The sequence below is a fragment of the Sceloporus occidentalis genome, unplaced genomic scaffold (genome assembly GCF_023333645.1).
Source record: "Sceloporus occidentalis isolate IW3139 unplaced genomic scaffold, rSceOcc1.0.p SCAF_7, whole genome shotgun sequence".
NCBI classification, from domain to species: domain Eukaryota; kingdom Metazoa; phylum Chordata; class Lepidosauria; order Squamata; family Phrynosomatidae; genus Sceloporus; species Sceloporus occidentalis.
In genome coordinates, this window is record NW_028316987.1 from 46,039,711 (window position 1) to 46,066,811 (window position 27,101).

General features: G+C 39.0%; 1 protein-coding gene across 4 annotated transcripts in view; it reads left to right on the forward strand.

The window, feature by feature from the left end:
• Positions 1-347: 347 nt before the first annotated feature.
• The window catches only part of LOC149309678 (calpain-7-like), a 28,282-nt gene continuing 1,528 nt past the window's right edge, over positions 348-27,101 (forward strand). The window contains exons 1-18 of one of the 4 annotated variants that reach the window (XR_016281924.1): positions 348-652; positions 3,326-3,434; positions 4,145-4,302; positions 7,553-7,620; positions 8,721-8,915; positions 10,145-10,231; positions 12,420-12,546; positions 13,943-14,028; positions 16,125-16,218; positions 16,423-16,569; positions 17,234-17,340; positions 18,149-18,269; positions 18,527-18,671; positions 20,579-20,678; positions 21,560-21,695; positions 23,037-23,112; positions 24,020-24,256; positions 25,377-25,439. Coding sequence is in view for 3 of the 4 variants with exons in the window: in XM_089532828.1 (XP_089388954.1) it covers positions 551-652; positions 3,326-3,434; positions 4,145-4,302; positions 7,553-7,620; positions 8,721-8,915; positions 10,145-10,231; positions 12,420-12,546; positions 13,943-14,028; positions 16,125-16,218; positions 16,423-16,569; positions 17,234-17,340; positions 18,149-18,269; positions 18,527-18,671; positions 20,579-20,678; positions 21,560-21,695; positions 23,037-23,112; positions 24,020-24,165; positions 25,377-25,439 (2,067 nt within the window). In the remaining variant the exon portion in view is untranslated. Of the gene's footprint in view, positions 653-3,325; positions 3,435-4,144; positions 4,344-7,552; positions 7,621-8,720; positions 8,916-10,144; positions 10,232-12,419; positions 12,547-13,942; positions 14,029-16,124; positions 16,219-16,422; positions 16,570-17,233; positions 17,341-18,148; positions 18,270-18,526; positions 18,672-20,578; positions 20,679-21,559; positions 21,696-23,036; positions 23,113-24,019; positions 24,257-25,376; positions 25,440-27,101 lie in introns of those variants that run through there. The other 3 variants (XM_089532828.1, XM_089532830.1, XM_089532829.1) reach the window with 3 other exon arrangements.

Below are 27,101 nucleotides of genomic sequence, written 5' to 3' on the forward strand. Positions count from 1 at the left end.
TTCAGATGTGATTCAATGGCCGCCTGCACTGACCCCCCCGCACTTTCCAGGAAATCACAGCAAAGTTTAAAACGTCATGCTGCCTCTATCTTGAAAGCGTAGGAAAAACAAAGCATTGGGAAGCTTTTAACACCGCTAGGGGCAATATACTGTATTCTGTGGAGAACGGAACTGGTTTCTCTCACTTCTCTACTATTTCTATCTCTATATACCACCAGCTCCTGAGGCGGAAGGGCCCTACTGCGCATGTGCGGTATGACGTAACCCAGCGGTACCCAAATAGTGCTCTTTAACAGCTTTTGGACTTCAGCTCCCAGAAGCCTCAGCCATGTTGGCCCATAGTCAGGGATTCTGGGAGCTGAAGTCCAAAATTTCCTTAACGAGCACTAAAAGAGAGAGCAGGAGGGGAGGTGGAGTCGTGGCGTCAGCGTCATGACGTAGCGTGACGTAAGGGACGAGGAAGCGAATACCGAAAGTAAGCTCATTTGGCGCTGGGACTGAAGGAAGTAGTGGCTGAAGGGTCCCTTTGGGCGTCTTCCGTGGCTCAGCCATGGACGCCTCCGCGCTGGAGCAGGACGCGGTCAAGTTCGCGCAGCTGGCCGTCCAGAGGGACCAGGGAGGCCGCTACCAGGAAGCCGTGTTCTATTACAAGGTAGGGAGCCTTGGGCGAGTCACACTCTCTCAGCCTCCTCTGAACAAATGGCAGCCACATTTTCCCGTAGGTTTTTCGGGCTCTGAGGCCTTGTTCCAAAGAGTTTATTCCTGTGGCTGGCATCCTCAGAGAAGGCTGAACTGGGAGAGAGAGGGGTGTGTGTGTGTGACTCTTGGTTGACTCCTCCCTCCACCTTCACTGGGGTTAAGGGCACAGGACCCCCCCCCCCGAATGTGGAAATATATACATATATATAATATGTATGTGTGTGTGTGGTGTGTGTGTGTATATATATACACACACACACATATATATATACATACATACACCCATCTTGCCACCTTCACTGGGGTTAGGGGCACAGGACCCCCCATGAATGTAGAAATATATAATATGTATATATTTATTTATGTATGTGTGTGTGTGTATATATATATATATATACATACTCATCCCTCCCCATTTCCTGGGGTTAGGAGCACAGGACTCTCATGAATGTGGAAATACCGCAAATAACAAAAGCACCATGTTTTTACCTGAGAGGACACCTCTCTAGGAGTCTCTAGGTCCTCCAGTGCAACTCTGTGGTCAACATCTTCCAGACACTGACCATAGAACTGCACTGGAGGAACTACAAATGCCTAGTGGAGTGTTCTCTCTGGGATTCTCTAGGTCTTTCAGTGCCACATTTGGTTAAGGTTGACCATAGAGTTGCACTGGAGAGCCTAGAGATTCCTAGAGAGAAGACATTAATAAAACCCCTGAACAATCAAAGCCGCAAACACGGAGGGGTGAATGTAGGTGTTAATCTCTCTGTTTGGTCTTGTTGAACAGCAAGGCCTCAAGGTGGCTCTTTAATTAATGACCCATTGGCTGCTGCTGATTGGGAGCAAGCCCAGGAAGGCAGGGCATTTGGTGAAGCAAGGCAGAAAAGTCGTGTGCAGTTATTTGCAGCTGTGTACTGTAGACGAATTGCAATGGTCCTTCCTCATTCGCTGGGGTTAGGGGTGAAGGACCCTCATGAATGAGGAAAAAACGCAAATAAAAAACCCACTATTTTTTTTACCTGAGAGACCGCCACTCTAGGAATCTCCAGTTCCTCCAGTGCAACTCTATGGCCTGTTACAGACTGCCAAAACAAAGCTGCTTCGGGTCTCTTTGGAGGTATGCTATTTAAATGATGCATGGGTCCTAAGAGTCCGGAGGTCGCGCCAAAGCCACACTCCATTCCTAAGCACTGGAGTCCAGCTTTGGTGCAGCTTCGGATTCTTAGGATGCATGCATCATTTAAACAGCATACCTCCAAAGAGACCCGAAGCAGCTTTATTTTGGCAGTCTGTAACAGGCCATAAGTAAACATTTTTAGTAGTACTGTAGTAACTAGGTTCTTCAGCACAACTCTATGGTCAGTGTCCAGCAGAATTGCACTGGAGGACTTAGAGTTTCCTAGAAAGAACATACTCATTAAAACTGCAAATAACCGAATCTCCAAAAGTCAAAGGCGCAAATGTGGAGGGCCAACTGTATAAACAAATCACTATATTTTTAATTTTGATTAAACTTTCTGTTGTTTGCCCTAAGCCTTTCATCTGTGGTCATCCTCATTTAACACAGAGAAGTGTATTCGTCTTCTTTCCGCAAAGTACTACACTGCTATCAGTCTTCCTTGTTCTTTTATTTCCCATACAATTTTTGGGGCACTTTTGAAAACTTGGGTGAGAGCCAGGCCCAACCAGGAAAAGAGTCTCTAAAATAAATTGTCAGAGTGTGTTGTGCTTAATCATTGACACAGAAATGTCATTTGCTTTGATCACTGTCAGACTGGAGTCGACGGATGCCATAAGCATTTTGAAAACCTTGTTTGATTCGCTATCAACAATATTGCAAAGGGTGTGGATGCACATCTAAAAACTAATCTTCAATCCTGCTTAACTGGACCTTATGTATAGCATGCTGTCATTTCATGATGACTCATTTTCCTTCTCATTCATTATGCTTATTCTTTTTGACTAAGCTTTTGATTGCCACTTAATTGTTTCCAGTGATTTAAAAAAGGGGGGAAACTTTCCTCATTTGTTCACAAAACCTTTGATTGCTGGCTATGCAGCTATAGAGCAGTCGACTACAGTACAGTTGACCCTCCAAATTCGCCGCTTTGACTTTTGTAGATCCGATTATTTGAGGTTTTGATTAATATGCCCTCTCTGGTGCAACTCTACCAGAAGTTGACCATAGAGTTGAGCTGGAGAACCTAGAAGTTTCTAGAGAAAACACTTCTCTAGGCATTTGTAGGTCTTCCAGCATGATTCTGTGATTAACATCTGGCAGATGTTAACCATAGAATTGCACTGGAGGACCTGGAGATTCCTAGAGAAGTGTTTTCTTAACTAAAAAGGGTAGTGTTTTGTTTTTTAATTTGGTTTTTCCACATTCAAGGGGGTCCTTCATTCCTAACCTCAGCGAATGTGGAGGAACCACTGTATATGTTTGTGTGTGTGTGTGCAGTCAGGCTTTCACAATCTTGTGAATTTTCAGCAGGTTTTCATAATGGCTGCACAGCAAGGCATCTGTCTACCTGCCTAATGTATTCATATTTGTATACTCAAGTAAGATTTTAAAAATTAAAACAACCAGATGGTTTAAAACTTTACATTTATATTTTTCTTTCTCCAGGAAGCTGCACAAGCCCTGATTTATGCTGCAATGGCAGGATCGACCTTGGAAAATATTCCAGGGAAAATAAGTGAATATTTGGAAAGAGTTCAGGCCTTACATTCTGCAGGTTAGTAAACAAAACTGGAACCCAACAGTATTCTTGTCTTGATTAGAGAACCTTCTAAGCACATTCTGTAGCATTACCAGCACATTCACAATCCCAGTACTTCATTGAAGCCATTACAATTCTATTTGAAATGGGAATACTGTGAAGGGTGTGTGTTCAGTAGTCACACATGAAATCTGCATATGAAGGGCATGTAATACCTCCACAGTTTGTGGGCATGTCATAGTGTGAGAAGTGGCCCCTAAAATTATATTAAAAAATAGTGGCAGGAAATTGCTGCTCTTACTTTGGTCACATTGTATTTTCAAAGCCTATAGTTTAAATTGATCCAGTTTTCCAGAATCACTAAAAATAAAAAATCCTCTGAATTGTTTGAGTTGTTCATCTAAATAGAGTAGAAGAGCCTAATTCACATCTTCCATCTCCTGTTTCCCAAGCTGTGCTGGTTGGCAATGATAGAGACTGCAGTTCAGCAGTCCACCTTCAGGGCACTAGGCTCCTGAGGAGAAGAAAGGGGTGGTTTTATTGTAGCTTGCAGTAAATGCAGAGCAGTATGTTTTGGATATTAAACTGGGATTGCTAATGAACACTATTTTCATGGCAGATGCAAGTAACATGGTCTGTGGACTTATTTACTAAGCAAGTTGCTCTAATAAAAGTTTCTTATTGGTCAATAAATGAGAGAGCTTGTGGTTTTCTTCCTAATCCAGTTCATTCACAGAACGTTGACCCTTTGAAGTCGAAGCAACAATTGGACTTGGAGCGGGCCCATTTCTTGGTTACTCAAGCTTTTGATGAAGATGAGAAGGGCAATGGAGACGAAGCGATAGAGCTGTATACGGAAGCAGTGGAGCTCTGTTTGAAAACAGTATGTTAAGCTACCACTTAACTTGGTGGAATTACGTTATGGTAAGAAATTCTTCCATTTATGCAGATGCCTTGATATGCAGGGTGTGTGCACACATCAGGTTTGGGAATTTTAAAGCATTGAAAATGGTGTATTTGGGTAGTTATGGTGGAAGAGGAGATCTGTGGAATTCGATTCATTTTTGTGAATGAATGGAAACTTGTGGGTCATACCTCCAAACACTGTTATCAACTCAAGAGTATATTTGTGTTGGGGGGGGGGGAGCCCTCCTGTTATTTATAGTACAAAGCATGATGTGGATGCACACCCTTGGACGCTGGCTTAAAAAGTGGTACTTGTATTTTTGTATTTCTTACTTTGAGCCAGGGAGGCTGTATTTTCTTATTTGTCTAACTTTTCCTTTGGACTGTTCATTAAATGATATATCTTGTGCCCATACTTCAAGTATATTTATGCATGCCTCATTTTACAATTACTTTTTTGTCCAGCTACTATGGAAGCTTTCCAGTGTGAAAGCACTTCCTATGCTAAATGGGGCTAACATACAAAACAGATTATTTGGGAAGCTATTTCAGCCCCTTTCCTTATTCTCTGTAATTGCTGTTCCTGAACTACTGAGGGAATGCATAAGGTTAGAGCTCAAATGAATTAGTAGCACTGACGCGCCATTCATTTCATTGAAAACTACCTGAAGTCATGACTGTCTTGCCCCTTGGATTTCAGTGGAATCTAAGTTCAACTTGCTTACAGCAGAGTCCTACACATCTAATGAGAATTAAGCCTCTTTGAATTCAGTGAGGCTTAACCCCAAGTAACTGTGTGCATGGATTGCCATTTTGATATGGATCTAATCCTAATTGTTGCAAGTACCACTTTGTTAATAATAAGCCAGCCAGTAATCAAAACTCATTACAGGAAGAGCTTACTATCATGATGTAACTCCACCAAGTATAATTATTTCTTTTCTTCTGATTTCTTGAAATGGAGGGATGGTTTTGAAAGTTCGCCATGGAAAATACCTTGTTACTTAAAACTCAGTGTTTAATTTCCTTGAATTGGCTGGTCTTTTACCTTTCCTGCAGCACATAAACTAATCTAAGTCTGCTTTGTTCGCTACTTTGAAATTTGCACCATGTGTCGATTTGAATGTTTCCTTTCTTGCATTCCTGCAATAGTACTATGATAAGTAAGGTAGTCAGGAGTGCTTCGACATACAGTAAAAAGGGGGTATGCCACTCTGTGGTTTAGCTTTGATCCTTGTAGAATATGCATAGTGAATGTCTATGCTCCAGATGTTGGACTACAGTTTCTTTTAGCCCCAACCAGTATAGCTGTGGCCAGGGATTGTGAGAGCTTAGTCTAGAAGTATCTGAAGAACTGCAGCTTCATCACTTTTGATGGGCGAGATTGTAGAGGGGTGAGAGAAATCTTCCATATGATTACCTATAACTGTATAAAGATTTGCCCCTGTAAACGAATTCTGTAGTTTACCTTGTTGATCTAGTGTGTAATCCTAGACTAAGGCTAAGGAAAATTTGACTTTCCAGACAGCTAAAGTCCCACTAATTGGCCATTTAAAAAGGTGAGCTGGATTAACTATCTTTTTACTGCCTTTCTGCTTCTTTTGAATTTTGTTACAGTCACCATGTGGAGTCCTGGCTTGTCCATTAACCTGTTGTTGAATAGGAGGTTTGGATATACAGTTCTTGTTTGCCTCTTCTAGAAACAACAACATGCTTGTAGCACGTTAGAGACTAACAAGTTTTATTTGGCATGGATTCCAGCCCATTTCATATGGTGTGTGATGAATACACCTAATGACTGGGTCCAGACAGTCATATCATATCCTAATAAGGTGAAACAGGAGCATGTCTTTCCTTCATGCCTACATTCTTTTTGCAGCATAAGCAGTCAAACCAGGAAACTTTTGTTTAATCAGTTTTCTGTTTCATTTAAGCTGGGAAACTATGGTTGCTAAATTCAGAACAAGCCAGGTGGCAAGTAATTGCAGCAGGTCCAGGGACCTCTGAGCTGTGAAAGAGGCAAAACAAACCAGAATTGCCAAAAGTCCACTTCTTGTTTTGAGGAAATGGGTATTTTTCATTAAATTAATTTAAACCATGAATTACTGTTCCCAGGAGAAACAGTTCACTCTGTTTTTATCTACCAAAAAACCTAGAAAACCCACAGTATTGAGAGACTATACTTTTTGCTGACCTTGACCCCTTCCCACTCCCATTTTGTCAAAAGCAGAAATGGACTTCTTGCATTTGCTTTCTCTCTTTTGGGAGAAATCAATTCATAGCTCAGAGGTCCCTGAACCTGTTTCAGTTACTTTCCTACCTCCATATTAAATCAACATCAAGCCATAGTTTGCTGTCCTGTTTTGTTCTGAATCTGCATTTGCTACAGTAATCATATCTTGGCTTAATAAATCTGTTACATGAATGAGATGTCTGTTCCTGCATGCAAGCCATTAAACAAAAAAGCCTCTTAAAATACATATACAGCGCGCCCGCGCCATACACAGGCGCGCCATATGCGGCCTTGAGCATACGCGCTCAAGCCACGGGGCGCGCACAAGGCGGAAGGGGTGGCGCGTCCCATTCAATTGAATGGGCACGCACGCTCGTTGTGTGCCGCCGCGCCGCCGCACATGAGCCCCATTGTTTCCAATGGGGCTCGAGCATAGGCGGAATTCGCCTTACACGGAGGGATCCGGAACGGATCCCCCGCATAAGGCGAGGATGGACTGTACCTTTCCAAATTTGGATGATAAGGGAATCCAAGCTTACTATTTTGGCTGGCTCCAGTGATGGTAAACAGGGTTTCCTTTATCATCCAAACCTGGAAAAGTACATTTATTTTAAAAGGCTTCCTAGTTTTGATTGTTTACATCAAGATGGAGCTGAATCAAAGGTCTTGTTCATGTATCAGATTTATTAAGCCAAGATACACTGACATTTACTAGTGCAGTAGCTTTTGTTGTTAAACTGCTCTAGTTTCTGATATTTGATTGCATGGAAGCATTTTTTTCCACTAGTGTTCAGTGTAATAATGTATAAATAAGCTTATGAAATGGTTAGAAGTTTTTGCCCAACATAACAATTTTGTAGTATGTGGGAAAGTTCTAAAAGGAAGTAGTCAAAATGTCCTTACAGCTGACCTCTTGGTCGTTTCATCTTTGTCTGAAGTACTAGACTGACACACTTTGAGTTTTTAATCTTTTTTTTTTAATTAAATGTTAAAGGCTAATGAAACTTCAGAAACAGTACTCCAAATGAAACTGAAACAGCTGGCTCGACAGGCACTGGACAGGTATGCTTCTCAGTATTTTATCCAAGTATATTGTATGAAGGCTTCTTTCAGCTTATCTCTGTTGCATTAAGAAAATGCTTCAGCTTCATGCAGGTCTCAAACTCAGGGAAACCCTGATGTACTGGCTGGTGTGTGTGACAGATTTATTAAATTAAGCAAAATTCACATGAAAAGCCTCTCATTCCTTTGGCAGCTTACATAGTGGAGTGGTTAAAATGCAGCCCTCAGGTTATGTGTTGGTCCACACCCCATTGACACTTCACCAAATTTATTTTACTCACACAAAAAAACCCTTCCACGCCCTCAAGGTTAAGAATGTGTAGGTAGTTGTGGATATGGACACTTGGTCTGGGAATATTTTACTAGTGACAGGGCAATATTTTCTACATCTGAAGGACATATGTTTTTAAAGGGGGCAGATGAAGACCCCAGGATGGAAACTCTGGAGCTTATTCTAATTACTAGTGTGTTATACTAACACAGGATCTTGGAACTAAGACATTATTGTATCTTGTACAATTTTATTAGCAGCCAACAACTCACAATGGTTTGCCCAACACTAGCAGCATTGATACATGCAGAAATACATAAAGAGCAAACATGTATGAATTATACAGTTGTTGTGTTGCCTTCAAGTTATTTCCAACTTATGGTGACCCTGAGACTTATTGTTGGGGTTTTCTGTGCAAGTTTCTTCAGAGCGGGTTTGCTGTTGCTATCTTCTGAGAGCGAGAGACTATGACTTGCCCAAAGTCACCCTGGCTGCATTCACACTGAAGAAATAATCCAGTTTGACACTACTTTAACTGCTATGGATCAATGCTGTGGAATTCTGGGAATTGTAGTTTTGTGAGATATATAGGCTGCTCTGTCAGAGGGCTCTAGTGTCACAAACTACAATTCCCAGGATTCCATAGCATTGAGATATGGCAGTTATTGGTGTCAACCTGGATTATTCCTGCTGTGCAGATGCAGCCCCAGTGGGTTTTTATGCTCAAAATGAAATGTGAACTGTTGTCTCCAGAATCCTAGTCTGACACTCAAACCACTACACCATGCTGGCTATCATAATCAAAACTTTATTATTGTTGTTATTTTAGAGCAGAGGCACTGAAAGACTCAAAGCCATCTCAGAAAGAAAAAACAGCTGCAGTGAAAGCAAATCAGCCTGTGAGAACCTTCTTTCCTCTGGGACCTGATTTTTCCTTGAACGATAAGCCTCAGACAGTAAGACCTGTGCATGCCAGTGAACCTCAGGGTCAGCGCTACACAGCAGAAGAGATTGAAGTGCTCAGGTAAAGGTGGGAAATAATGTATAACAGTGATTACTACAAGGATGGGGAGTTCTCTTTTGTTTATTTGTCTCAAGCTGTATTGCAATTTGGAAAAAAGTTTCAGGGGCTATGGTTTAGCAGTGTCTGGGGCTAGAGTCTTGATTCAGAACCAAAGCAAAGTAGGTGAAGATAGATATAACCCTTTCCAATTTGGACTTCTTACAGATTTGGGCAAGGCACAACTGAATTCTGTATTTGTTTATTCTGCAAACCACAGCTCAGTCCCATGCAGTAGCTTCTCAGTCTTATAATAGCCTCTTGTGTCCAATCACATTGGTCCACAGTTTGGCTGTTCCTCATCTCTGTTTTAAGAGTATGGTAATTAACATGAATTGCCTAACTAAGGGGCTGTACAGATAGCTTGTTGGAGCCCTCTTGGGGCTGACGTGGGGGCGTAGTGTTTAGAAATGTTTTAAACATTTCTAGAAGATAATTGGAAAATTGGTTGGAGTTTTGGTGTCTGTGCCTTTGGAGTTTAAGTGATGGGAAGTGTAAAATAATATTAGTGGAATCATTCTCTTGAGTAAAGGGATCTTCTTTTCCCCTCTTCGTATAGGCAGACAATGAGTAGTACATTGTTACTTGTTAAAGATTCACCATTTCTAAATCTTTTATTCAGACCTTAAGGCTAGAACACTGATTTAAAATGCCTATGGTAGCCAACTATGTAAAAAGAAGTTGTATTTCTTTGTTAGTTACATTTACCTCCCACCTTTTCTGCAGAGAGCTCAAGTGCTGTACATGTTTCTCTTTTGGCTTTTATCCTCACAAAAATGAATAGTTTAGGTTACAAGTGGTTGACTCACCTAAGATCAGCCAGTGGTTTAATGGCTCAACAAAGGCTTGAACTTAGATCTCTCAAGTCCCAGTCAAAAACTCTAATGGCTACATCACACAGTTTTAATAAAAACTAAAGGAAGAAATTTGCAGACTCTTTAAATTAGGTTATAATACTACTCAGGGAGGTTTAAATTATCTGTACAGATTGATTAAAAAAGGATGGTACAAAAATAAAGCTGTTCTTCCTTGTTTTTACACCATTCTTTTTTAATCATTTAATGTATTTTAAAGAGGCTGCCATGATAAGAAACAAATGATTTTGTTTTATTTATGTTTTTATTATTGAATTTACAGTATATCACACATTTCTTCCAAAATGGAACTCATTATCTTACATGTTGTGTTCACAGGAAGACATCAAAGATAAATGGTGTTGAATATGTTCCATTCATGAGTGTTGACCTGAGAGAGCGTTTTGCTTTTCCAGTTCCTTTCTCGTAAGTAAATATAGGTTTACATGTATGCTTCTTGAAATGTTTTTTGCCTATAAAAATTCTTGAAAGAGTGTTCAATATCAAGGAACAACAGCCATACTATACCTTTATTTCTTTGTGCAAAAAGCAAAACTCTTCACTATTTATCACCATCGGACCATTATGGCATGGAACGAGAGGTATGCTTACACATTTGTCTGTCAGATTAAGCAAATTTGCTACACTTATTCTGTCAAATTTTGGAAAGACCACAAGACATTTGGAGTCATGTGTACACAGTTCTGAAATGGAAATTTATAATAAAGTAATTTAAGGAAACTATTTGGCTTCTAAATGCATAACAAGTCATAATCTCAGGCAGTGACATGTATTGTGCAGCCCTCCCAATGTTGTTGAACTACAACACTCAGCATTCTTATCATTGGCTATGGTAGCGGGAGTTGCTGGAAGTTGCAAACCAACAGTACCCAATAATTTCCACCCTTAATCTAAAAGAAACTAGAAGTAACATCTAAGGATCTGGAAGTAAAGTACAATGGGTCTGAGGTATCCACTGGGGCTTGGTTCCAGCACTCCCTGTGGATACAAAATCCATGGGTGTTCAAGTCCCATTAAATACAACGGCCTAGTAAAATAGTGTCCCTTATATCAAATGTCAAAATGAAGGTTTGTTTTTTTGGAATTTCTGTATTTTAAAAATATTTTCAAGCTGTGGATGCTTGAATCCGTGGATGTATGTCCCAAAATGCCATTCAGTACCCATTGGCTTTGTATATTTTGTGACCACAGAATCATGAATGAATTAATAGTGTCACTTTTCCAGTTCTTCCCTAAATTGAAATTAGTTTCCTTAGTCCAAATTACATGATACCTGTCCTCTCTGAAATTCTTCCTACATCTCTTGTGATTCTCTTATCCTACTCTTAAACCAGGAGCAGCTGAGGAATGAGGTTTTAGTCCATGGTATTACATGATAAAATAAATATATTGTTTTGTATAAAGGTACTACAAGTCTAACGTTGCTATTACTTTGAATAGCACTCAGTGCTCTTGGAATTGTGTTCAGATCTAAAATTGTAAAGGAACTTGAAAAAATGTTACTTAATCACACAGCACAACTCTTTGTCTGTGATTTACTAGATCCTGTAATTGCCCAAGACTAAGATCAAATTCAGGTCTAATAAGCCAGGAACCAAATAAAGCACATCTGCTTTCTCCAACCTGCTAGTCTTCCAATGGTGGTAAAATGCAACTCCTTTCATCCGCAACTAGCATGGCCAGTCATTGGCCAGGGGCCATGCCAGTTGATTGGAGTGATGCTCAAATTTGGAGAAGGGTTTTGTAAGAGATTGTTAGGGTTGCAGGCAGTGAAATGTAAATAGTCACCAGGGTCTGTATCATGGTGGGCAAGCAAATTGTAAGTCAAGTAGGAACCCAGACAAGATTAGTCAAGGAATGGAAACTAGAATACAGGAACAGGGAAACCAGATATCACAGAGATCAAGAGTATTAGAATGGAATGGCCAGTTTCAGGAACTGAGGGGCTGAACGAACTGCCCCTTTGAGCACTGGATTGGGGCCACAGCCCTGATCTGGCCTTTCCATGGAGCAAAAAGGAGCAGCAAAAAGCAGCTCCTTTTTGCGCCACAGAAAGGCTGCCATAGCCATCAGCACAGCAGCTTTTCAGTGCTCCTTTGGCGCTGCATCATCTGGACACAACGCCAGAGGAGCGCCATGACGCCACCCACTGTGAAGTGGGGCATGCAGCGTCACGCCAGCATGGAGGCAGAGTCAGGCTGTGTGTCATGCGGACACCACTCTGCTCCCATGCTGGCCTTTAAGGAATAGGTTGAGAATCTGTGGAGTAATGCTTCCTGACTTGAACTGAATCTGCTCTGCAGAAATAATGCAGTTTGACACTGCTTTAACTGCTGTCGCTCAGTGCTATGGATTACTGGGGTTTGTAATTTGTTGTGGCACCAGAGCACTCTGACAGCAAAGGTGAAATATCTCACAAGACTACAAATCCCAGAATTCTATAGCATTGAGCCATGGCAGTTGAACCGGTATCAGACTTCATTATTTCTGCATTGCAAATCAAGCCTAGGACTGAAAAATAATGTGTGATGATATAAGAATTTTACACTTAACGGTTCTTGATTTCAAATATATATATATTTTAAAATTTCAGAGATAAATGTGGCAAGCTGCCTTTGTCTCCCAAGCAAAAGGCCATGTTTTCTCGATGGGTGCGGCCAGATGACATAACAAACAACCCCACTATGATCTATACTGTGTCAAGCTTCAGCATAAAACAGGTAGGGATCCATTTTTATGTCCAGTCTCTTTTTTCCCCTTTGTACTTGTCATTAGAAATTGGTTGAGGCTTCTCAGTTAATTTTCTCATATGTTTCTGGAAGACAGTACTATTTGTTCTATGTAGCTTCTTTTCATAATTTGGAGTGCCCATTCACTCAGCTTCTGCTGTCATGTTTCCTGAAATGTATGTACCGTATATTTACTTTCTATGAAACAAAGAAGAATCTAATGTGGAATATTAACTCTGGTCCAAAACATATTGCAGAAGTAATCCAGTCTGAGACACTTTAACTGCCCTGGCTCTGTGCTAGAGAATCCTGGGAACTGTAGTTTGTTGTGGCACCAAAACTCTCTGACAACTAAATTTTTCACAAAACTACAGTTCCCAAAATTCCCTAGCACTGAGCCAGGGAAGTTAAAGTAGTCTCAAACTGTATTAATTCTGCACTGTGTTTTAGACCTTTGACACATTAACTTTTGTAAGAGACAAACGAAAGCAGGCAAACCATGTGGCATTATCACTGGCTGGAAAGAAGACCAGCTGTCATCTTGGCCTTTCTAGCCTGTTGACCTTTGGTCAGGAGCAGCAAGAAGCTATACATCTTCAGCATCTCTCTTTGGAATTTTAAATTAGTTTTTAAGGTTATTGTTGAGAAATTAGAACTGCTGTGTTGTTTGCATTCTTTGATGCAGTAGAGCCCTGCTACTCATCACATTACATAGGAATGATGGAAGCTTGAGTTTTACAGTGTACAACAGAATAAAACCAGTTTCATCCATTAAAAAGAAGAGAGGATATTTCCATTTGTGGTTTTACATCTGTCAGAAGATCTATATGTTTTCATACTCCAATTGATACTTATTTTAGGGTATAAGAACTTTTAGGCCAATCATGTATCACATTTTAAACAAAATGAATCATATAAGAAATATTATCCAATATCTGAATCAAGTAAAGTTTATTGTTTAGAATGCATTTGGCTCAAATTACATCACAAGGGTTTTTTCCTTGTATTGCCTGTGAATTTTGAAAGCAAAATAGTTTGGTGTTCTGAAGTCACTTGGATTTGTTTCCTACTCTATAGTACATCCTTATTTTCTCTTTGGGTGTTTTGTACAGTGGGCCCTTCACTTACGCGGAGGATCCACATATGCTTGCACCCCATTGCAAACAATGGGGCACGTGCTCACAGACTGGGGCAGCATGTGCACTACGGGTGGGCACACCATTACTTTAATTAATAATAATAATAATTTGTTTTATTTATATACCGCTTGCGCGGCTTCCGCCTAAGCTGGAAGCCACGTATAGTGTGCCTGTGTATGGCACGGGTGCACTGTATTAAGAGAATATAGGGTATAAATAAAGTAATGAAATAAATTCTTGCTTTTCAGACAATCGTGTCCGACTGTTCTTTTGTAGCTTCACTTGCTATTAGTGCAGCATATGAGCGACGATACAATAAGAAGTTGATTACCAGGTATGCTCTTTGTTTCAGATAACATGTAGAGATAAGATACTTTATTAGTTATATTTTTGTTTCATTTTTATTTTGGGGTTTGGGTCTGTGCTCTGTGTGAGTTCTGCGATGATTTCAACTTGCTCTAGAAACCTGTTTCAGAGTTTCAGCTGCTCAAGTGTACCTATGATTTCCTCTGGGAGCTCTCTTTTATTCCTTTCACAGTACCTGAAACATAGGGCTTTATTTGCAAGTACTTGAGCATTTACAATGATTCCTAAATTCTGGAACTCTGGGGTCCTGGAGCACTGAAGTCCACACTCCAGGACTGAAGAGAAACAGGAGGACTTGGCATTGCAGATTTAAAATTATACAATGAGGCGTGTGGACTTACAAGATGTCGATAGCTGATTGGTTAAGTTTGAAAAAAAGAAAATATGGAAGAAGTAACCTCAAATCTAGCTGGCATGCATACGTATGGTATAACAAGTACAAAATGCATAAAGATTTTAAAGACCACTACATTAGAACATTGTATTCTTCTAAGAATATAATCAAAATATAAAAGAAAAGGATAGTAAGAAAATTCCTCTTTGGATATCCCTTCATGAAGGACTTTATAGCAGATGGAGAAGAGCACATGAAATGTGGCTCTTTTATAGAGATCTTTTTAAAATTTATGGACATGAATTTAAATTTAAATCAAGAGAAGAATTATTTGTGGAAGGGATTGACTGTGAATGTTTCTCTATTGCCAGTTAGATGAATGATATAAGATGGATAAAAAAAAACTTGAAGCCTTCGAATTACAGAAATCAGGACTGGAGAATACAATATTTGAAAAACATAACTACAGAATTGCAAAATTTTATAAATTACTACTGAAAAGGAATTTGGAACAAGAGACAGTTAAAGATAGGGTAACAAAATGGGCACAGAACACTGGACACCCTATTAGCTTTGAAAACTGGGGGAAATCATGGGGGAAAACACCAGAAATGTATCTTCTTAATATATTATTTATGCTTAATGATAAGCATAATGATGATGATGATAAGACAGAAAAATATTCCAAGATCATACTACTATGCACAAAACCAGAAAAACTGATACTCTAACAATTGATGATTGACTAATTAAATTATATGTTATGATTAGCTTAGATAAATTAACAGTAATGATTAAAGGAGAATTAACGGTACTGATTAAAAGAGAATCAATGTCCAAACATGAAAATAACTGGAAAGAATTGATACTGTATATTGGAAAGAAAAACGGAGCCAGATTTCAGTCCTACTGCTGGAAAACTAAAGAAGTCAAAACTTAGTATTTAAAATTTAAGTTAACTGTGGATATGGAGGTTAATTTTAATTGTCAAGAATAACGTGGTATTTACTATGCCTTTGCTATTATATAAATAAATAAGGTGGAATTGTGAAATGAGGGATGTAGTGGTAATAAATAGGGATGGTAATTAAGAGGAAGAAATTAAAAAATATAAAGTAGAACCAGCACTGAGGAGGAGAGGAGGTCACATTTTGTAAGCATATAGTTAAAGATATCTGGTATAGACTACTTTTTATATTTAGATTATTTAAATATTATTTGTATAACGTTGAACAATATTGTCTGTATCTTAATGTTATTTGTCTATTTGTTTTTTGTTTTTTATTTTTAATCAAGATAAATGTCAAAGATGATGCCTAAATTCAGCCATGTACATTTCAGAATCCTTAGTTTTCATACCACAAAAAGCTATTGTCATCCTTAGTTTGTGAGTTGTTTAATTTGTTGTGACTGCCATAAAATGGAGAGTGAAACAAACAGGAAGTTGTCCACCAAACATTAAAAAGTAGCAATGATTTGTGGTTGCTATAAATTTACTTCTTTCTCTTTTTTAACCCACTTTTGTTGTCTCTTGTGTTTATCCCTTGAGAGTTTTATTTTTCGGTATAATAAGGGGAAAATAAATGCTAAAAACTTTTCAATGCCATGCTTCCATGAGCTTTTAAGTTGACAACACTGGCTTGAAATGAACTTGCCTGATTCACAGCATTTCTGCAAAATATTGACTACACTTTTTTTTATCACACCATTATCCCTTTTCTTCAAAATAGCATCATTTATCCACAGAATAAAAAAGGAGAGCCAGAATATAATCCTTGTGGGAAATATATGGTGAAGCTACACATCAATGGTGTTCCTAGGAAGGTAAGGAATTTAGTGTTTAACTAGATGTAATAAGGGTTGCACTCTTACACGTTACATAAATTTCACAATTCTTTGTAAGATTATATTGACTGGGTTCTGGGACTTGTACATGGTCTTCTTCAAAGCACCATGACAAGTCCAGCTGTTGCAGCCTCCTTGTTTGGACTGTCTTCTTGACCTTGCTCCTTGTCTTGTTTTCTCCAGGTAATTATCGATGACTTTTTACCAGTAGATCACAGTGGAGAACTTCTTTGCTCTTATTCAAACAACAAAAATGAACTTTGGGTATCACTGATAGAAAAAGCTTACATGAAAGTCATGGGAGGCTATGATTTCCCAGGATCAAATTCTGTGAGTACCAGTTTGTTCTTGTCAAACAGATGTTGGCTAGTGAAAATGAAATAGATGGTTGGAGTCAGGGGTCTTATTGTACTTTTTTCAACATGACAAACTATCTCTCTTGGAACAAGCACTATTTTGAATCTGCATAAGTGTGGGAATGATGCCAGAAAATATGAAATACTTTTACTAAGGCCTGTTACTCTTCAAATTCTAGGTATCTAATGCATTTGAGTCCCCTGTTTCCCTAACATTTGGGTCTTTAACCCTTAATACTATAACATTTTCAGCTTAATTTTTGCATCCATAAGGAAATCACGTTTAATACCCAACTTAATAAAAGGAATGGAATCATATCTTGTAGTCCTGTCTTTTCTGAATGGCAATCTGAATATTCTTGATGTTCCACAGGCTGTGGTGCTTCCAACAAATTAGCTTGCAAACCACTCTCCTGTGAATTAGCATTGAGTACTTATAGAAAATTTTATGCATGCCTGCACTGAAAATAAACTGAATCTAAAAAGGGTCAGAATAGGAGCTGTTGTTACAAAAATGAATGCTTATTGAAAACTATAATGCAGTGGTAGTAGTGGTTTTGTTATGTCTGTTGTACTAACATTGGTATGATTATTATGTACTCTCTTTTTGTTGCTAATGAAGGCTGTTTATGTTTCAGAATATTGATCTACATGCGTTAACTGGCTGGATACCTGAAAGGATTGCTATGCACTCGGACAATCAAAGTTTTAATGAAAACAGTTCCTTCAGAATGCTTTACCAAAGGTAACTTATGGCAAGTTTAAAGAAGCTGCAGGCACAGTATGATAAACACAATAGCTTAACAATATTTTTCATTGGATCTTTTGTTGATGGCATTTTTACATTTTTTTAAAAAAGGGTGTGAGAATTTTTGGCTCTCTGTTATGACCATGTTCTTATTGAGAGAGTGATTTAGAAGGTGGCATATTTGGGCTAAAAAAGGAGCCAGCATGATGTAACGGTTTGAGTGTTGTACAACTAGGACAGTGGGAGATCAAGGCTTGAATCCCCCGATCAGCCATGGAAACCCATTGGGTGACCTTTAGCAAGTCTCAGGCTCAGAAGAAGTTTGTAAAAACTGACTTTTTCGCTATACATCATCCTTGTTTGGACTAAGATAGAGAGTTGTAAACATTTTTCACTAGTTCAATAATATCAGGGTGCAAAGTTGAGGTTGTTGTGTGTTTGATATTCAGGCTTGTTGTAATTCAGGTGCCATAAGTAGACATGGATTACTTCTAGCAAGTGATTGAAAACTGGCTTCATTATAAGATTTAGGAACTAAGTTCTTCTGGAATATATTGTACATGCTAGAATTTCTGGAGTTAAGTTTCTGCTCTCTTTTCCACTCCAAGGCAATACAGAAATACTTCAGATAAATTAATAACTACTCTCAAACTTCTGAATTGCATGAATTATGTCATTAAACATTCCCAAATGCCCTCTGTCTTTTTCCTCATCCTTCAGAGTAGTTTATGAACAATAAGAATCAGACTAATCGATCTTTTTGTAAGCAAAACCTAAAGCAAATTTTCTTATTCTTGGTGGCCAGATTTCACAAGGGGGATGTGCTTATTACAACAGCTACAGGAATGATGACTGAAGAGGAAGGAGAAAGATGGGGTTTAGTGCCAACCCATGCCTATGCTGTTTTGGATATTAGGGAACACAAGGTACACCATGAATAACTTTTTGAAATGCCTTTTTCAAATTGACAGTTTGTTTTGTGTTGTGCCTTTGTAACACTGCTCAAAAGAGGGGAAGATTTAGAATATTGTTTCCAGATTAAATTTATCCAATTTATTGTGATGTACAAAAACAACCTTGTGATTACAGTGCTTTAATGTTCAATGATATTTGGCTTCCTGTACTTTTAAAAAGAAATGTGCAAATAGAGTAATTGAAATTATTTGTATGTCCTGTTTTCCAGGGACTACGATTCCTCCAGTTAAAAAATCCCTGGAGCCACCTACGCTGGAAAGGAAGATACAGCGAGAAAGATATGAAGAACTGGACCCCTGAACTTCAGAAATACTTGAATTTTGATCCCAGAACAGCTCAAAAAATAGACAATGGTAAATAGGTGGTAAACACAGTTCCAAATGCCTGGCTCACTTGTCCCCACATCCATCTTGTGGAACAAGATAGAGCTTTAAAAATATTGAGGAAATGTCATCTTCACAGCAGGATCACAACTATGCATCCCAGCCCTTCTGTCTAAAATGGACAGGGAAACTGGGATTTGTTCACTATTAATTTCAAAGATTACTACAAGTGGCCCTCCGTATCACAGATTCTGCATCTACAGATTCTAATATCCATGGCTTGAAAATATTTTCTTAAAAATTATAAAAAGCAAACCTCGATTTTGTCATTTAATATGAAGGACACCATTTTATTGTGCCATTATAGTTAAGAAGACAAGCATCCACGGATTTGATATTCATGGAGGTTCTGGATACCAAGGACCCACAGTATTGAACATTTTACCTTTTACTTTGCAAAAGAAAAAGCTTTGAACAATTAAACTGCATTTTGATTTTGAAATGATGGGTGAGGGCTGCAAAAACAAATTAATTGTAAAAATGTCTGGGTGAATTAAACCCTTTTTTAAGAAACGAAATCTAACAAGTACTGAGAAGAAACCTGATACTATTTCTCAGCAGACAGAACATGGTAGACTGATTTCATTAATACACATAGTCTAGCCAATCAACTGGCTCAGACTGTTATCCAGTGCATAGTTTCCCGGAAGTAAACTCCACTGAAGTCAGTGGGACTTTCTGAAAACATTCTTGCAATCACAATGTCTCAATTTTCTTCTTTCTAATGTTACAGTGGACTCTTGCTATCTGCTGGGGTTTGGTTCCAGGATGCCGAAATCCATAGGTTCTCAAGTCCCATTATATAGTAAAATGGTGTCCCTTATATAAAATGGCAAAATGAAGGTTTCCTATTTGGACTTTCTTTTGAAATATTTTCAAGCCATGTCTGGTTGAATCTGTTGATGCAGCATCCATGAATAAGGAGAGCCAACTGAAATGTATTTCAACTGTGTCAAAATATAGTTTTACATGGAATGTGTTTTCTTTCTCATTGTTTAAATGGACACTAATGTATAATTTCACTCTACTGCTGACATACAGAAAATTCTATGGCAGTAGGGGAAATATTTGGGGGCTTTCTGGTTTTGAGAGATGCAGAGTATCCCAGCCTCAGGTTAAGATGTACATTTGGCCCTCAGTATCTGCGGACAATCCGTTCCAACATCCCCCCTCCCCCCACATACACCAAAACCCGTGGATGCTCAAGTCCCATTGTTCCTAATGAGCAAGCATTAGTGACAAATGCACTGAAGTCCTCCCTCCCTCCCTCTTCTTTCCTTCCTTGCTTCCTTCCTCTCCCTCCCCCTCAGAAGCTTCTTCTCTGGGCTTCCCTGCCTCCTTCCCTCCCTCCCCCTTTCTTCCTTCCTCTCCCTCCCCTTCAGAAGCTTCTTCCCTGGGCTTGGCTTCAGGGGCATGTGTGGAGGCAGAGGCTGGAGCCCCATTGGCCGGAGGGGGCTGGGTCTTGGGGCTCAAGTGTTGGGCTGGCGGGGCTCCCAAGACCTGGCTCCAGTTCCCTTCAGCAAATGGGACTCCAGGCCTCCACCACCGCACCGCCCCAAAGCCAAGCCCAGGGAAAGAGCCTAGGATGGGGAGGGAGGGACTGAAGACTTCAGTGCAGTTGTCCCTAATGGCGGAGAAGCTCTGTGCCCCTGACGCCATTGGGGGCAACGCTGGCTTGCCGTCCATAGATGCTCAAACCTACAGATGGCAAATCCTCAGATACCAAGGTCCCACTGTACATCTATGTTCTAAAAGAATGTACTTTTCTGCCTTTTCGTTTACAGGATTTTTTATTTTTGCCTTTTTGTGATGTGTGTGTTAATTGACTTGTTGAAAAAATATATCATATTTTGACCTGTATCTTTCTTCTACTGTAGGGATTTTTTGGATCTCCTGGGAAGATCTGTGCAAGTATTACGATGTTATTTATTTGAGCTGGAATCCAGGTCTTTTTAAGGAATCAACATGCATTCACAGGTTTGTCCAATAGAAAAGCATGCAAAATCATTATGTTCCAAACAATCATATAATTTTATTTTCCTGTATATGCTAATGGGGCATATCTCTATGTAAATGTATATCAGAGAGTATATTGGATTAATGAAGTATGATGCATGATTAAGTCTAAGATAGACATGTAATTTTTCCTTCATGTTCCTCCCCATCACTGTCATTTCTGTATTTAAGCATTTAATTTCCTCCTTACATTTGTTCCTTCATCCTGAATCATCTAAGAAGACCCAAGGCTTCTTCATACATCTTTGAGAAACTGTATTCTTCATGGAGACCTTGCTCACATTCAGAGAACTACCCCAAGTATAAGTGTCTAAGTATTTAGTATTTACATTTCTATACTACTTATCAATCAACTCAGCACTCTCTAAGCAGTTCACAGTCTGTAAGCCAACTACCCTCAACAAGCTGGGTACTCATTTTAGCAACCTGCAAAAAGATAGAAGACTGAGTCACCCTTGGAGCCTTGGGATCGAACTTGTAACTCAAATATTTGATATTTGATACATTCAGAAAATTACCCCAGATATAAGTGACTGAGTGTTGTAACTCAGATATTGGTATTTCCCAGTGTATAGAATTGAATTACTGTGACACATCATGCAGCCATTACTTTACTGCTCAGCATTCATAGATTTTCTGCAGCTGGTTTGCTTTGATCCTTGTAAGAGTAGTGTTTTTTCCTGGTTAATATTTTACACAGTCGCTGCCATTTGAAATTAGTGGCGTAGGTGGAAAAAATGCACTTAAGGAGAAATGAAAATTTGTATGAAGAAATTGCAGTTTCTTTAGATGTTATTTGCATCATTCACCTCCACTTCTTTCTCTTTGCCTCTCTCTTTTAGTACCTGGGATGCAAAACAGGGTCCTGCGAAGGATGCTTATAGCCTGGCCAATAATCCACAGTACAAACTGGAAGTTCAGTGCCCACAAGGTGGTGCTGCTGTGTGGGTTCTTCTCAGCAGACACATTACAGACAAGGTATTCATTTTCTGCTTTTCCAAATACATAATGTAGAAGTGCAGTCTAGCCCTGAAATGCCAGTTCTATGACTTGCGATACCATGGGGAGGAGGGCAAGAAGAACACTGTCTGTCTATTGATATCTTCTTGGGAGGCCCTTCTTGTTGTCCCATAACCCATACAGGTATATCTGGTGGGAACAAGAGAGAGCGTCTTCACTGTAGCTGTTCCTAGGCTCTGGAACTCCCTTCCTAGAGAGATTAGAGTGGTGCCCTCCTTGCTATTCTTTCATAGATAACTGAAGAACTTTTTGTTTTCATTGGCCTTTGAGGTCTGACAGCTCAAAAGGAAAAAGTCTTTTATGTGCTCTTTTTAAATCTGTGGTTGATCTTTTCAATGATTAGTTTTTAACTGCTTTTAATTTTATTGAATTCCTCCTGGAAGTCAAGATGAAGGTGAAACTCTTATACTGTGGCAACATCATTAGAAGGTGTAACTCACTCAAAAAGACATTAATGCTTAGAAAGCTGGAGGGCATTAGAAAGAAAGGAAAACCACACATTGGATTGCTAGACTCAGGGAGGTCACAGGCATGAATCTACATGACGTAAGCAAAACAGTGGGTAAGGGGTCTTGGAAATGTGTCATCCACAGGTTTACCATGAGTCAGGGCCAACTCACAGGCAGTTAACAACAACTACAGAATTTTATTGACAATTTAACTACGTTTTAATTTTTGTATCAAGTCATTTTTTAACTATACTTGTTTTGACCTTTGTAAGCAGCCTTGAATCTCTGACTGGGAAGAAGGTGGAATATAAATTATACCAACAAGAACAGCACATTACACATAATTCTTTCCATTCCACTAACTGCAACCAAGCTGCTGCTTGTATTTCCTGCAGATGCATTGGTAATTCCCAAGATGTTTAATGAGATGTACCATAGGAGAACACCTATTGTGCTGTGAGAAATTAAATGACAAGCTTTTGTGAGGCAAGAGTTTTTGCTTATAGAAAGGTTAACTGCTATATCCCTGTATAAACCCATACTTTACTCTTAAAAACTTGCTTCCAATTAGCCTCCTGCTGACGTTCTAATTTGCATGCCTATATCAGTGGCTGTTGGATCTGAAGGCAGGTCATCCTTGAATGCTCTAAAAGTAAAGCCTGTCAGGTAGAAGCATGAATTTGCCTGTCAGAAATCTGGGACACAGAGACTGCATCAGCATTTTGGACTGCAGGTGAATTACAGAAAAGTCAGGCATTAGATGAATAAGAAAATAGAGACCACAAATACATATTGTTTATACCCTGGGTATAAACTAGTAAAGTTGTATTTGTAATTGATTTTTGTGCAGGATGATTTTGCACGCAATCGAGAATTCATCACAATGGTTGTATACAAAACAGATGGAAAAAAGGTTTACTACCCTGGTAAGTGTAAACATCTCACCTCCCCGTATGACAGAGTGGGCCCAATTTTGGCCTCTGGGGCCACACAAACTGCCAAAAATGCCCCTCCCATAAAAATCCACTTCTGGTTACAAAACCAAGCACGTTTATATTGGAGGTGCTATTTAAAGATATATTGCTGGTCTGGGAGACTTCAAACAGAAACATTTCACCATTTGGGGGGTTTGGGGCCAGAATGATACTGTTTTGCAAAGTCTTATTATTATTAAAATTAATAATAATAAATAAAATATTTATTTATATCTCTCCTCTCCCTTCCAGGATCTAGGCGGGTAACAACAGTCCAATAAAACAGATATACAGACAATAATAAAATTTCCCTAATTCCCTTAACCCTCCCTCCTTCTGCTAAAAAATATACATAAACATCAAGATACAATACAATATCCCTAATACAGTGTACTTAGTTACAAGGATTGACACAGCTCAGTCTAGACTGGGATGAGGAAGATGTACCTGCAGAGCACATGCAGCCTTCACATCCATTTTTGTGGGCCCCATTACCTCTGCCACTGGCATTGGCAGCAACCATCACCATAATTCACACTGTCAGAATTGCAACATCTTTTTTTCTGTTCTTCCCTTATCACTTTCTACCCTACAGTTTCACAGGGCATTGTGGTACAAAAGACACTCTACCACTCTTCTGTACCATACAGAGACAATATAGTTACAGCCAGATTTTTTCTACTACTGCAGGTGGCAGCAAAGGCAGTGACTGCCATCAAATTTCAGTGATAGCAACAGCAGAATGTTAAACCGTAGTGCTTCCTCCAAAGAAGTCCCCAATCATAGGAAGTTGCCCACCCTTTACTCTAACCTAAAGATTTTTTCAAACATGAATCTAAAAATGTATTTTGTTTTTCAGCTGATCCACCACCATATATTGATGGTATTCGAATCAATAGTCCACACTATCTGACCAAGATGACATTGACTTCTCCAGGGACTCATACGTTCACACTGGTGGTTTCTCAGTATGAGAAACAGAACACAATTCACTATACCCTCAGGGTATGTACTCACAAACATCCTTGCAAGTAAGACTTGGAGGCGCTAGGAAGAATGGTCACCACAGCCATCAAGTCAGGGAGTCTGCTTTGGGGTAATTCTTACAACATATGGCTAAGCACATTATTATAGAGCCCTGCTCTATAGGGGTGATGTAGAGATTTTTAATTTTATATAAACTTTGTACAAATGATACAGGTAGAAATTACTGTAGCAAAACGTTCTTACATACAAAGTCTCAATTCTTCAAGAATTTGTATGTGCTGATTGTGAATGCATGATGACTTGAAGTGGCTTGAAGAAATCTTATTTATGTGATTGCAGCCATCAGATACAGATTTGTCTGTATATAGTGACCTTTCCATGTGCACTGGCTATTGGTCTGCCTAGGGTCAGGGTAAGAGTTAATCACTGTAATTAAACCTGAAGAAAATGTATAAGTGAACTGGTCAGTTTTCCCTTGCAACATCTGAATAACCAATAAGGTTTCAAGATTGTGAAAATCTTGCGAGGAAATACCTTACTTCTGCATTATGCCTTGTGAAGTTGTGTATGACCCATGGTTGTGGCCTACAGACAAAGGTATCTCCTGTTACTAAAAGTTCCCTAATATGCCACTGCAGGCCTAAAAAAGAGAGGACAGTTTATATTCTGTGTGTGTGTCAGCCCCCTTCCTGTAAAATAGTTTTGAAGTGTGTCTCCCCCCCCCCCCCAATAACAGTTACTTCTTGTGTAGAAAAGGAAGACAAAAACAACTCTTTTCATAGTTAAATATGTGGTAAAAAAGGTGCCATGACTGCTTTGAAGAACCAAAGATTGTTGCAGGCAAGACTGTCACTGTTCTAACCATTATTGATTGGGTATTGTCTTACATTTTTTTGGTTTGGTTTGGTTTTTTGGATTGCTATTTGTTTGTTTTTTGGAGCATCCAGATCATGGGATTCCTCTCAAAAGGAAGCTGTTCTCTCTCTTTCTCCCTCTTTTTAAAATTAAAGGAAGCAATAGTGAAAGTACTATGAATAATAATAAATAATTCTCACATATTTTACAAGATATGCAAAAGGATTTCTTGCAAAAATCTATGTACATGTGATTTTCATTCAGAAAGATACCATAGTTTCCAGTCTGTTCCAACACTGTTTTCTTATAAGAGTTCCTTTTGTTGTTTGAAGAATGAACAAATCTATATTATTTTTCTTTTTGCTTTAACACAGGTGTATTCAGCATGCAAATTTACCTTCTCTAAGATCCCAACACCATATACAGTATCCAAAAGGGTAAGGAATGATTGGATTCATTCTAGTCATCCAGGAGCATTGGGAGATGGGAGATAGATGCACAAAATAAGACACAAGTTCTAGACATATGAAGAGAACTGCCTTGCAAGAGGGCAGTCCTGTCAAGCTATTGTTGAAACTCAATAGAACTCAGAGCTGCTATCTATTAATGAGTAAGAATTACTTGCAAAACAGCCAACTGTACTTATTGAACTATATTACAAGCTTGTATGTATATTACAATCCTCACTTTTTCTTTCTTCACAAAATTAACATTTGTAAAGGAGAAGAAAATACTTGTTTGATTTGTATGCTGATGAACAAAGAAAAAAACATTGCTGAAGAGAGGTAAATTCATGTTTGAACTGAATACTGTTGGACTGAAGAAGAACTGCAAAATAGTTGAATGACTTCAGATTCGCCATCTCCATGTGTTTTCTGGGCTACCTAGGATTCCTTCCACACATTTCATGTTGACTTTGTACATTGGAGGACTTTTTGAAGAATCTTGAACAGCAATTTATTACAGTGAATTATCATTTAAGTACAGTTGGTTGTTTTGCAAATAATTTCCATTGCTTGTTGTGTTCTGTCAGTGTCATTCCATTTCTCTTGGGATATGGTAATTGAAGTGGGTGTTGACTTTTTTGCTGTATCTCTTAATATAGCAATGGGGAATTAGAGTGCAGCTCCCATAATCCCAAGATCATATAGCCAAAGGTGAGGACTGATGGAAATTACAGTCCAACAACTGTCATCTTTCGGCCGTTGAGGGAGAGAACAGGCTGGCCCAGCGTCATCAGGGGCTAGCCTGAAGACTGACTGCCCTCCCTCCATAACTGTCATCTTCCGCTGAGGGAGAGAACAGGCTGGCCCAATGTCATCAGGGGCTAGCCTGAAGATACAGTGTATCTTAATTGTAGATTTTTCTTCTACTGTTTTATAATTTTCTTGTACACCGCTATGATCTATGTGGAATAGCGGTTTATAAATAAAACTTATTATTATTATTATTATTATTATTAACATATGGAGGGTGATATCTTCTGGTCTTTGCTCTAAAGTCTTGTCTGGTCATAGGATTTTCATGATAAAAGAAATTCAGAAGTAGTTTACCTGTGCCTCCTTTTATACAGTAATAACAAGCGTTATCTGTGGTCTCTAAGAGTTCCACCTCCTTCTGCCCTGTAGCTGTTTGGCACTTTTAGCAAAAACCTATCTGACAGAGGAGACCCTACTAGCAGCACCTCTACAATCAGCATAGCCGCATCGTTCACACAGTTTTACCACCACAGTGGGAGCATACAGTCCTACTACCATGGAAAAGTGATGGATCCAAAGCCTTAGTTTGCCCTGTTTAAAATATATTATGTGGGCTTCTCGCACTCTGTGGTGAGAATCCAGTGAAATGCAATAGTCTCTCTTTTAAAGAATTTAAGCAATTCAAGGTTTTAAAGGGACCTGACAGTTTAGTTTGAGACCTGAACTAAAGGAAGAACATTTTTGCATCCTTTTAATATGATTTATCCTATTTTCTATGGAATAGACTGTATGAATAGAACAAAAAAGCTGACTTGTAGTGTAATTTAAGTCACTTTGAAATTGATATTCTAATGATCCTTGAAGGTTAGAAAGGGATGGAGAGTAAGGTTAAATGAAATA